This window comes from Leuresthes tenuis, unplaced genomic scaffold, assembly GCF_036924035.1.
Source record: "Leuresthes tenuis unplaced genomic scaffold, fLeuTen1.0.hap1 SCAF_12, whole genome shotgun sequence".
Lineage (NCBI taxonomy): Eukaryota > Metazoa > Chordata > Actinopteri > Atheriniformes > Atherinopsidae > Leuresthes > Leuresthes tenuis.
Window position 1 is genome coordinate 28538027 of NW_027325366.1, and position 13080 is coordinate 28551106.

The 13080-nt window shown below is 38.7% G+C and overlaps 2 protein-coding genes across 2 annotated transcripts in view; both read left to right on the plus strand.

The window, feature by feature from the left end:
* The first annotated feature begins 779 nt into the window (after window positions 1–779).
* LOC140319955 (dual specificity protein phosphatase 19-like) lies at window positions 780–8869 on the plus strand. The gene is made up of 4 exons (XM_072397721.1): window positions 780–1014; window positions 2769–2815; window positions 4163–4315; window positions 8115–8869. Exons 1-4 carry the CDS (start codon window positions 792–794, stop codon window positions 8319–8321), a joined length of 630 nt encoding a protein of 209 aa, XP_072253822.1. The 5' UTR covers window positions 780–791; the 3' UTR covers window positions 8322–8869.
* Window positions 8870–9062: 193 nt separating this feature from the next.
* The window catches only part of pde1a (phosphodiesterase 1A, calmodulin-dependent), a 38949-nt gene continuing 34931 nt past the window's right edge, over window positions 9063–13080 (plus strand). The window contains exons 1-2 of the mRNA XM_072397399.1: window positions 9063–9255; window positions 10505–10622. Coding sequence (XP_072253500.1) covers window positions 9168–9255; window positions 10505–10622 — 206 coding nt within the window. The 5' untranslated portion in view covers window positions 9063–9167. The remainder of the gene's footprint in view (window positions 9256–10504; window positions 10623–13080) is intronic.

Genomic DNA, 13080 nt, shown 5'->3' on the forward strand with positions numbered 1-13080 from the left:
TGGTACTTAATTTTAGGTCTAACCAATCTTTGTAGGGTCTGTATTTCCATAAAGATTTGAGACATAATCTGTGGTGAACCTTTGAATCATTTTTTTTTTTACCACAAAGAGACAAATTAAAAAACGGTCACAGAGGTCAAGTAGAAATGAGCACCCAGAATTCAGAGAGAACTCCAGGAAGTAGTGGCAGCAGGAATACTTTTTGTGATGAACTTTTTGTAGTGAACTTAACAGAATAAAATATGCAGCAACAAAACTGAGGCAGAACAATGGATGGTGGGACACAATGATCTTGAACAAAGAAACAGAAGCAGAACATATACTGAGGGGACTAACGACTGATGAACAAGAGGTGTGATGGCAATCAGCAAACAAAGACCAGGTGTGACAAATCAGGACCTAAACTAACTGAAGTATGGATGCTAATTGAACCCAGAGTAGGAGATTTACAGAAGCTGTGAACAAAATAAGAATAATAATAAAAGATAAATAAATAATTAGGCAAATACATTGTTTTCTCAGCTCTGGCTGCAGTTTCGTTAGCTCAGAGTCTTCTCACAAACAGTTAGCCTTTCTCCTTTTAAAATGTTCAGGGTGTTCAAAGACATGTGGACACTGTCACAAATATAACTAAAACAGGATGTGTGCTAATATGCTTTCTGTAACATGTAACATCTATTTCCTAAAGATTTATTGATGAATAATCCCCTTTTAAAAGGGTAAGGGTCAGGTATCAGGTGCACATATTTAACTGCTTCTCACTAATCTTTCAGGTTGAGTCCAGTTTGATCATGCAGTCCTTGACTGAAGAGATCCAGAGTTTTTCCCGGACGCGACTGAGGAAGCAATGCACCCGAGTGACATCACTGAGCGGCCGTCGCATCATCGAGACCTGGAAGGGCTCAACAATCACAGTGGTTGAAGAGCCCGTGCCCCCGGAGAAGATGCTGGGATACGTTCCTGATACATCCTGGGACCCGCAGGTCGGCGTTGTCAAACCCTCCCTGCTGTTGGGTGAGTAACAGAGACTCGTGACGACTCACTGACCAACTGGACATGTAATAAGAACTGTGAAATCAGTGTAGACTGACATTAGAGTTGTGTTGTGGGTTAGCAGTAAGTCCCTGTCTGAAACGCTCTATAGATTTTTCAACATTTCTACTTAAATATGACCTAAAACCAAAAGTAGACCAAGAGAACCAGATTAAAGACAAGACAAAAAAAGCATTTCAACTGAATTAAGATCAGGACTTTGACTTCACTATTCATAAAGATTAACGTTATTCCTCTTAAACCTTTGTTTGACGAAACAGCTCCTGTCCTGAAGGTTGTTCACATGCTTTATGTCACGCTCTCTGTCGTGATTCCTTTAATATTCTTTTAGAATTTGCTCATATAATTCAAAATTCATTGTTCCATCAATTATGCAAAGACATCCTGACCCAGGTGCAGCAAAACAGATCCAAACCATGATACTACCACCACCGTATTTCACAGATGTTGCTGTATGATTCTTTAAAATGCTGTAATATCTCTTTCCTTTATCATATTCCTTCTTATTTAAACCAATAGGTTCTATGTTAGTGTCATAGTTAATGACAAAATATATTTCTGACTATCATCTGGCTTACCTGAGTGATCTTTTGGATCCTTGCAGCCCAGCTATGCACATCATTGTTATTCATTCTACCGCTGACAGTAATTAAACACACGGACAGAGTGATAAAGAACTGCCTTCGGCCACAAATGAGCACTGCATAAGAAGATATCCACTCCTGAGCCCCCTGACTCAACACTGAAGTTTGTGTGAAATTAAATCTAGAGGACAGTGAAAGAGAGTTAATCCACAGCTGAATTGAGGAAAGATGCATGGATCCTTCCTGCTTTTCATGGCATAGTTTTCAAAGCATCATTACTCTATTATCAGTTCCCACAACCTGATTTTAAAGAATTCAACCTATTGATTCCTGTCAACAGGCAGGTTTTCAGCTGTTTTATGTGCTTATGAACATGAAAATAACTCCACAGAGGAACACAGTGACACAGCATTTCAGTAGATAGCCTTGTATGGACTGTTTCATCGCATGTAAAAGGTCAGAAGTCCACATTTGGAGGTCGGAGGGATGGCACTACACACCTGACTGCCAAGTGGAAGAGACAAAATTGAGTCGTTTTTTTTTAACGCTGATGCTTTTAATTAACTTTCTTTTATAAATGTTGTTTTAGCATTCAGTTGCTGTTCCTGTGTGCTGTCACTCACAGTTTTGCTGCTCTTCCACTCATTACGAACAGCGTGTTTAAGGTTAGGAGTGTAAAATGAGGTGGTTAAGATTAGGAAAACATCATGTGGTGCATGAAAACTGACCTCTTTGGTAATATATCACATTACTTAATTAACGGTTCTCTGTTATGCAAATGTTTCACGATTTTCTGTGAGACTGGTCTGTTTCCCAAAAGTTCCCCCTTCCCTCATCAGTAGTGGGTCCACCTCCTCCCCCTGCCTCGTCCCCGGTGTCACCTCCACAATCTTGGCCTCCCAGCTCAGAGCAGCAGGTAACATGAGCCACACGTGGGGGAGGTCTCGGGGAGACATGACCTATCAGGGCTCAGAGGTGGAACCTGAATGACCCTGTGACCTGCAGTAGATACTTCGCCTGCACAGCACTCTGAACTGATCCTGGTTTGACCCGGGACACAGTCAGACCAACTCAAAGACAAGTCCTGCTTTACATATCTAATTAACTCATTGTGTGTGTGTGAGAGCACAGGTTCTCAGGATGCTGCGCACGACTTTGGCACTCTGAGAAAACACAAGGTGAGCATCTTTTCTCAGTCCCCACATCCCTTCACTTTCTGCACAAACACAAACAGTCAAATGTGTGAATTTATTCATTTATTTACCCATTTGCAACGGGGAACAAACACATAAACATACACGCAATGCAACAGATAGTATTTATTGAGTGTCACCTTCGAAAGCTCTTGAATTTAAGCCTTTAGAACAATTGAAAAGAGCCAAATATAATGAGAAAAACAAAGATGGGGAAAAGGTGATTCGATAGTTACTGTTTTCACATAAAAACTGTTCTTGAACGTGTAAAGATTTGCAAATTTTTCCCGTTTTGGTGTTTGTTTGTACATTTTAGTCAATTTAAGACCTACAGTGATTCATTAAACTGCTTCTGTTGGTAAGTTTTTATTTTTTATGGATGCCTTTTCTGTGATTAGTGTATGGAGACAACATTAGTTAAAATTCCCTAAAGCGAGCCAATAGTAGGTGCTTAAGGTGTCTTCTGTCTTTATGGATAACTTCAATTACAATTGTTTCATTTTCTTTGCCCAAAAATGACTGCCCGCTGTACTTTAACTGCTGCCACACTTCAAATAGCCCTTCAAATACTCTGGTTACTTATATTGTGGCAAGAAGCTAAGTAAGTAAAGAGAATTGTATACATAATTGACGTCATATCAGCAGGCAGTTAATAAAAACAGTGCCTAAAAGCAGCTTCAGAAGAGTTCGATCTAAGTCTGGAAATGGCTAAATGACCGTCTTCACTGAATGGGGTGAAAACCTCTAAGTGTGTATGGACTTTTAAAGTCATGTCTGTGTTGAACAGGCAGCTGATGATGTGACTTCACTTCTGGAGGAATATGTTCAAATATGTTCTGTGTTTGTGTAAGAACTCTGGCAACTGGATTCTGAATGAGTTGAAGTCCTCCAGCTGACTGTTTAGATAAGAGTTACAGTAATCGAAGCTGATTGATTCAGTCGAGTCAGAGTGAGGCATGAAATCTCTAACTTATGACTTGTGAAGTGATAGAATCAGTTCTGCTCAGTGAGGTGTAGACATTTGTTACTACACGCCAAATTCCAGTGGCAGACGTGTGTGAATCGGACCTCTGCGGAGGAACTGTTGCAAAGAACAACTGCTGAGGGAGACCAAGAAGAAGAGAAACAAAAGGAATGGATATTAGACAGGTGGAAATCTGGACTTTGAACTGATGATGTGAGATTTTTTTTCTAAAACGAATGAAGCATCTTCTTTCTCAAAGATGAGTAGATGATTCTGAGAAGAAAAATATGAAATGCTCACAGCAGTGTTTTAGAAACTCTCTCTTAGGATATTGTCCTCCATTTTTTCTGCTTTATTTGAATACTTAGGTGTCTCATATCCTGAATGTGGCCTTTGGAGTGGAAAATGTTTTTCCGGACCTTTTCATCTACAAGACTGTCAGTATTCTGGACCTCCCTGACACCGATCTGGTGCCGTACATCCAGGACTGCTGCGACTTCATCCAGCAGGCACGCAGTGAGGTAACCCATCACCTGCCACACACCATCAACGTAAACAATCTGTCATTCTGTCTGTAAAATGCTGGAACAATAAAGATAAATGTAGAAGTGATTCTCATAGCCTGCCGCATGAAAAATGCAGTGAAGCAGAACCAGAAGCATACAGAGTATATCTATATTTGTGGGTTTTATGATGGTGCTGTCTTTAGCAGAACATTGTTTCACTCCCTGCTCTCATACAGGCGTAATTTCACTCCACAATAGCAAAAGCGATAACATCATTGTCCTATCAAATGGCCTCTCAAGCCAATAGCAGCTGCAACACAACACAAAGGTCACACACCCTGAACTACAACACACATAATCATTCCTGTTAAGATTTCCTTCTTGAAGAACTTAGAAACATGAACCTCACATTATCAGGCCGCCACATAAAGGCTGACTGCGGAAAAGTGAACTCCTGACATCAGTTTGCTGCTAATTAACTGCGTGGCTGCAAACAAAAGTTTATTCATGGGGGGCACTATTCGTTCCAGAGAAGAATCAGTGTTCTTTACATAGAAAACACATTTGTGTACAGCAGACATAGCCTGCAACACATTACAACAGTGTTTGTAGACATTCAAGTAGATCAATCTGACACCTTAAATACAACCATTAAATAAACCTGAACAGAAGGATTTTTAGTTGGATCAGATCTGATCAAAATCAGGAAGACAGCAATTAAAAACTAAACCCTTTAAGTACAAGAAGGTTTAAACAGTGTATCTTAAAATTGTTGATGTGAAGCTCACCTCACAGCAGATTTAAAAGGTAAAAGGACCCAAAGTGGACTGAAATGAAGTGGAAAACTGCCCTGTGATCTGACCAGTCAGGGAATTTCTTTCGAAACCAGAGGAAGCGTCTGACCTGGTGTCAGTACACAATTAAAAAGCTGTTTTATTAGTGAGCTTCATTCATGTACATTACATGACTAATTAGCACATCTGTGAAGTTACTTACGTTGATGCTGATTGTTATACAGTATTTAGTTCAGCATATGCTGCCATCCAGATGTCTTTTTCATGGATGGTCTTACTTATGTAAGCAAGATAATGCCAGAAGCACATAATCCAGCAGCATGACTCAAAAGCAAAAACTTGAAATACATTAAATTATTTGTGTTTTTATTTATTTGGATAATGTGGCAGCCCCAACATCTTTCTACAAGATCTACCGGATTTTAAATTCAAATTCAAAATGAGCACATACGTTTCAACTTTTGACAGAAAGCCTTTGTGTACTAATTTTAGCAGACAGAGTTGAAATGATTGTATCAGCACGTACAACGGTGCTGTACATTGTAACTGGACTTTAGGCTGAGAGCTTGAGCAGATCAAGTCCAACTGAAATAAACAATCCCATCAAGCCGACAGACTGTGAGAATAAGGGGACAAATTTAAAAGTGTTAAACTTGTGACATGTATTCAGAGATCTCCTGTTTTCTCTCCTCGTGTCCTCGCCTCATTTCCTCTCCTCTTCCTCTGTTTTAAATAATAAATGCTTAGTTTTGTTCATGTTTTATTAAACTGCGCTCAGATCAGATCGCAGTGTCATACAAGCTTTTAACAGTCCAGCCCAGGGCTCACCTTAACATGACACCACGCACACACAGTGATTAGGCAGTCATTAGAGGGGTATGATTACAGGAAGTGTGTGTCTATGTGTTCATTATGATCACATACTTTTCCGTGTGTGTGTTTGGTAATTCCAGCCCTGATAATCAAACTGATGCTTTTTCTTTGACATACAGGCTCAGATTACCCAGCAGGCCATCTGGCTGTTGATGATCGTTAGATATTGAGGTTGTCATGACAGCAACACAAACACCTGAACCACATAAACGTCAATTGAATTTCTGATGTGTAAATCATGCGTTGGCCTGTATGTTTTGACTTTTTTCTACAACAGTTTAGCAGCCTTTGAATTTATGGGTCAGCCTCCACTAAACATATCTTCTGAATATGTAAATAAGCCATTTTAAATTTGAGAGTTTTTGAAGTTTTCTCAGTTTTGAGATCAAGTTTCCCCCAAATCCCATAACTTTATGATAGATTTATCTTTAAAAAAATTAATATAGAAAACAAAGTGTTTTGGCTGTTTTTTTCCTTTTGAAAATGGTGACATTTAGCAAAAAAATCAGTTGCGATTTTCACAGTTTGGTTGTGGCTGCAGTGAGTGCAACCCCGCTGTGAAGTCCAGGCAGATAACTGGGACACAGCTTGTGGTGTGAAGCTGTCATGTGAAGGAAAATATATGCTGTAATGGAGAAGCTAATGAGTTTCCAAGCCCATTAACAAACAAGGTGTCTATTCACTAAATAGCTTGTTGTGGTGTGAAACTCGGCTGTTGGCCTGAAGTCACAAACAAGCTGTGCTCTGTTGGTGCGAGGAGCCGCCAGGTGGTCAGAAAGTGTCACTGGAATTTATGTTTGAATCCCAGCAGTTTAGTGTTTTCTTAACTGAATTTGATTTGCTGCTTCTAAGAAAATCACAAGAAAAGAGAAACACACTGGGGAGCTTTCTAGTTATTCTATTTATTTATTAATTTTTAAACCATGTTTAACCTGTATTTGTGACAATTTACAGGTTTGATGTAATTTTACCACAAATAGAACAGAAACAATCAAAAAAAGAAAAAAGATCTTATTACATACCATAGAAGGTATGTTGTCAAATAAGAGAAAACCCTCTTTAAAAGATGAGCCTAAAGGACCATTTGAAATGTTTTATTTAGGAATATATCCTGCTGGTAAAGCAGGTTTGTCCTCCTTTTCTCCCAAAATTGTCATCGTAAAACAATGTAAATAAAGATAAAGGTCATATTACTTTTTCTTGATCTCAGATGATGTCAAATGTGTGATTAAAGTAGTTGAAACAAATCTACCTATGCGATGTTCTTTAGTATTGTTGAGCTGCTGGACTTGAATTCTCCAACGTTTCCCTGTTTTTACTCAGCTAGACTTTGCTCATTTTGGAAATTTTCCATAGAATAAATGACAACATCATACAGGACATTAAACCGTTGATGTGCCGGTAACTTTGTGTAAATTAGCTTTCCATTGGTGACATTAATTTACCGCAGATTGCTTTGAACTGACTACTTTTGACCTTGTAATTATTTCTATTTTGAGATGTTTCTGCAAACTGCTCCTTGACCAAACCCAGAGCACGATAAAAACAAACACTTGGAGGAGTGACTACCTCTGTGTATGTCCAACCCACCACATCACAAAGAGTTCTGGGATTAGAAAGAGGCTTTGCTTTTGTAAATAAAGTTAGAGATGGATGGTACACTTTGTCAAGGCTCCTTTGACGGCACCTTTTCAATGGAAAAGTGGGTGTGAAAATGTGACAATCCTCGAGCGTTTGATAGGATTATGACTTCTGTTTTCTCTGCATTTCAAAACTTTTTTAAGACTCAGTTTAGATGTTTCCCTGCTTCAACACACTTGATTCAGATGAGATGGAGCTCTTCAAAAGATTGTTAAGTTCTACACAAGCTTGCTAATGATGCATTGATTTGAATGAAGTGTGTTGAGGCATCTGAAACCTGCAGGACAGCAGCCCTCGAGGACCGGATGTGGACATCCCTGATCTACAGATACCTTCTAATAACCTTAGAACTTAAACCAGGATTAACTTACTTTGCTTTGAACATGGTTTAAGTTAATGCATCTGTAATATGTTTTGTGTTTCTTATCTTTTAAAGGAGAGTTTCTGCCCTCGTGCAGCCAAAATCAGTCACTTGTCTTTCACTTTTACATGTGTTTGTATTTCAGAAAGGTGTGGTGTTGGTCCACGGCAACGCTGGCGTGTCCCGTGCTCCAGCAGTGGTCACTGGCTACCTGATGTCATGCGATGGTCAGTCCTTCGATGATGCCCTCTCATTGGTAAAATCAGCTCGGCCCGCCTCCTCCCCAAATCCTGGTTTCCTGGAGCAACTGAGGAACTACAAACCGCCGACGATGAACGGGTCCAAACACTGAAGGACGCAGAGAAAATGCTCAGGGTGGCTGTACAATATAAAAACAAGCATGTTTGATCGTAACAAGAAAAGATTGAAGTTATTCCAAAATCTGAACTAATGATGAGAATAATCAAGGTTTCAGGTATGTTTTTGTCCGTTTTCGACTCCATTTGTCTGACTCGCATTTTGGATTTTTGAATCCAGAGTTTCTGTTTTCCTTCCAATGATGTTTGTTTTTGCAAATTCTGAGACAAATTGGCATTAATCCTTGTTTGTGTGCTACTAAGAATGACATCTGTTGTCATGTTTTGATGTTTTTTCTGTGCTGAGATTGATGATTGAGGGGAAAATAAATCTTGATTTTTTTAAAAGTTTCACAATGGTGGGCAGCCACAAACTCCAGTCTTCTAAACATAAGAAAATAATAAAAATGTCCATGACAGAAGCAGAAATGTTTGCAGTTGTTGCTTTGAGAATCAAACCAAAGTGTATCCAAAAGAAAAAGCTGGCATTATGTAACATGTAAAAAAAACAAAATGCAATGTTTGACAAATCATTTGAGAATTAAACAAGATACCAAAAGCAGAAGTTAAGACATTTTACTGATTGAAACACATTACAAAAACAAAGTTGGGTGTTCACCACTGTGTTGCATCACAGACACACACACACACACACACACACAGTAGCCCTTGTGTTTAAAGGGTAAGACACTCTCCTGAGCCAGAGAGCGCCACCGAGACGCAGAGCTCCTCTGAGCAGCATGCGGATGAAAGCAGAAGGAAGATGTCTTTTCATCACATGAAAATAGAAAGTCCTCCATCTGTTTGGAGTCTCCGTGCTCCTCCTGTGGTTTCTGCCGGCGATGGGCTCCTTCTGCTCGGGTCTGGACAGGAGGACGGTGGTGATGACAGTGACGCCACGTGAGGACTCTCCAGTTCAGACGGTGACAGGTCAGACAGTCCCGCTCTGCCTCCATTCGCCCATCTCATTTTCAGTCCTTTTCTGGGGATTTTTCTGATGTGATTTCCAGCCATTAGAATGTTTTGTTGTCGATGCGAACATCCTGTGAGAGGAGTATGGATCTGAATGGATTTCTGAGCTTCACTGTGCACAATAACGTGATAGTTTGTGAGGATTTTGTGTTAACTGGGTTTTGTATTCCAGTTTATTCTTTGCATTTTTGTCTCTTGATTTCCTTTGCTCTGTCAACTGTAGTTAACCAACCTTTGTTGTTTGTTCAGTGCTTTTGTTTAGTTATTCTTAGTGTTTTGGTTTCATTTGTATGAGCTTTAGTCTTTATGCATTCTGTTTTATTTTCAGTCCCCTTTATTAGAGTTTGAATGTTTGAATGCTGTTTCTAGTTTTTGTTTCCCAAGTCCGTCATGTTTTTAACTTTAAGTTTATGTCTCTCTTGAGTTGTAATCCAAGTATGTTCTGTTTAGTTTCCAGTACTTTCAGGTACTTTACTCATGATATTGTCTCTGAATGTCCTCATTGGTTTTGTCTTCAGGTCTCCAGGGGTTAGGGTTAAATTATTCTAATCAAAGCGGATTATTTCCTACATCTGAATGAGATGTTCTAACATGTAAAATCTAATAAATTAAAATCAGTGTTTGTTAATGCATTTTATAGCTTCTATCTGATGATTAGGACCTAAAATTAATCATGTCTCTCAGCTCTGCTCACGTTCTACTTGTTTGCTGAAAAGCCTTTTGACAAACAAAGACCTGAATCTATTACTGAAACACACTCATATTCACACACACTCTTATCCAGTCGCCCACATGATCATCTTAATTATCTCCTTGTTTATGAAGAAACAAATAATGTTCAATCAGCCAGCTGACCAATCAGGCAGCAGCTGTTTCCATGAGGGTTTGTTTACAACAACAAGTGATGCTCATTTAGACAATGTGAACACACACTAATAAGCATGGAAGGACTATAAAGCAACAGGTTACTGGGTGCACATGTCAGAGATCCTTTTTTCTTTCTCTGTGAGACATTTATCTTGTCAATCGTTAATAAATCCTCAATAAACATTGAGCCCTCTGACAGACAGTCTTTAACAGTTTTTAAACTGATTTTTCCCTCAGTTTAAGAAATACACTCCTTCCTCGACAATCATCCTCACTTGCCAGCTAGCAGCAGTCCCACTATATTCTAAAATCAACCTCTCCTTCCTTTTCCCTACATCAGGTGACACTTTACAGCCAATGAAAGCTGCCAGTCAGCTGCAGAATCGGAACAGGTACAGCGTCGGGAGGCTTTTCCTTCGTCCGACCAATCACTATGCTGTGACAAACTACAAACCCTGGTAAGAAACGTAATGCCGGCCTCAGTGCAACACGAAGATCAGCAAATCAACAATATGTAAAAGTTTGTTCTGTTGTCATACGGATCATCCAGGAATGCTTTACCTGACGTAAAGTATAACTTCATCTAACATTAGTTTTCAGTCGTATGTTTCTGATTCAGTATTTTCTTCACATATAAAATGATGGAACCTTTGGACTGCATTTTGCAGAATATTCCCATTTGGTGGTATTAACATTTGCCTCAACTTCATGTTGAATTAACCTTCAAACCATGTGGCAACGTTAAGTGAGGATTAGCAAAATGAATTAAGTATTTTATATGTATGTATTTATGTATGTTTGCATGTGTCTCAATATGCATGTATGATATTTGAAAATTATGGAACCATAAATATCTTGAAGAAATCAATATAACTTCGATATATGATCCAATAAATCAACTTCAATATCTAGCTATATTAATAGAAATATCAAACAATAATCCATTATTAAACAAACTATACTTACATTAAACATTTCCCAATTAGCACTCGATCCTTTCACTCTACTCTTTCAATGGCATCCCAGTTCCTCCAGCCAGAGAGGAAGTAGATATTTACTTTTGAGTCATTTTAAAGTATAAGATTAACTCATTAAGCCCAATTGAGATCTTGTGGGTGCCAAAAAAAACTTTCACAAGGGACACACCTGTGAATCGTTACCTACAGCTCTTGGGTTTCCCTCCTTTGAGTCCATTTTAGGTCTCTTGATGTTCTTGAAAATGTTATTCCGTCAAAGATTTCAAGGCCACAGGCAGGAGGATGCAGGAAGGGAGAGACAAGCAGGCTGGGGGTTCGGTCTAATAGTCAGAAAAACGTACCACCTGTTGTCTTTTCCCAAACCATCTTCCTTGATGGAAAATGTCACTGAGTTGAGGAAAGATAGTGAGAAAAATTTGTCAGGACTTAAGAAAACACAACTACACAACAATGAGAATTCAACCACACTAATGTTGGTCTGCAGCCCTGAAACTACAAATGTTCAATAAATATTTTACTACTTTATTTAATTTATTGTAATTCTATAATGCTGTTACATCAAGGTTTTCACATATATTTGATATACATTAGAGATAATGTGGAATTTTACTTTATTATCAAGGTTTTTAACCAAAAAAAAGGGAATATTTAAACAAGTTAGATACAACGTTGTCACAGTCTTCTCACTCCCAGCTTTCTGACTGGATAGAAAAACATCCAGTTTCCTTCAGGATGATCCATTGTATCCTATTCTAAAGGAGATCTTAAGGAAAAATTTGAGCTTGTTTCCTCCGCGTTTTGGAAAATTTGAATACTTCCAGGTCATTTCACTAAGTTTCTAAACAAAGTACATTATTTGACCAGATCCTAGAGTGATGAGCCTCACGAAGGTAAGAATGTGGAGATAAGCGCCTTCTAACAGCACTATTTGGTGGGGGGCATGCAACAATATAGGGTTCAGTGCGATTTTGAAAGAAAACTCTTTGCCAAATCTCCTCCTAATATGGAATGTATTCAGAAATAAAATAGATTTGTTTAACCGGACTCTAAAAATAGTATAAAATGCCCAAGCCACAAAGTTTGACACTCTTTTATCATTCAATGGCTTAACCTAACTCCCTTGCTGCTTTTTAGTGAATGATTTATTTGATTCATTTTATTTTTATCCTTCTTCATTCTGTTCTTTTCTGTGGACAATCTGGGTCAGCACTGTATTTGTTCGTCTTTTTCCCCTTACAATTGAAATTTACATTGTCAATATTCTGGTTATGCAGTGAAAAACGTCTCCCATATTGATACAAGAAAGTGAAATAACTCTGGTGTGGCGGCGAGAATATTGCGGTAGTTTGGTATAGATTGAATGTTCTTTGTGAATATATCATTAACCACTCTTGTAATGGTATTAATGAAGGTTCATTGAAAAAGGGGGACACAACATGGCAAGTGTTGAGCTCACTGTTGCCTCCTTGTGAAGATGAATGATTGAGAAAGCACCCCAAAAATGTGGGGCAACATTGAAGTTTAAAATCTAAAGCTGTAAAGGATTGAGAATTATCTGTATCTCAGAAAGTTCAAATCTTTGGTCCTGAATAACAAAACAGTTTTCAATATAAGTGTTCGGGTCCAACACTTCAACCTGCCAGTTTCCAGGTAATGGATGTTCTTAGAACCACATGCCCAAACTGTAGCCTATGTTGTTCATGAATTACAGTCCTTTTGTCTGACTTCTGCACCACAACTCACAAAAACTTGAGGGCCATCACGATTTTTCACAGCACATTTAGCGCTGTGTTTAGTGTTTGGGGATTCAAGCTCCTCTTCAAGCTGGATTAAAACCACTGCATTTATATTAGGGAAAGATATTCGATTCTAAGTAAGACTACCTTTGTCTCAGAAACTTGCACTTGCAGGTGATCTAGTTTTAATCGGTTCATGCTGT

Excerpts from the sequence above, each read along its gene's own strand:
- LOC140319955 (XM_072397721.1), top strand. The coding sequence starts at position 792 with ATGCAGTCCTTGACTGAAGAGATCCAGAGTTTTTCCCGGACGCGACTG. Across the intron at positions 2,816-4,162 it reads GCACTCTGAGAAAACACAAG|GTGTCTCATATCCTGAATGT; the intron begins GTGAGCATCTTT and ends TTGAATACTTAG. Across the intron at positions 4,316-8,114 it reads TCCAGCAGGCACGCAGTGAG|AAAGGTGTGGTGTTGGTCCA; the intron begins GTAACCCATCAC and ends TTTGTATTTCAG.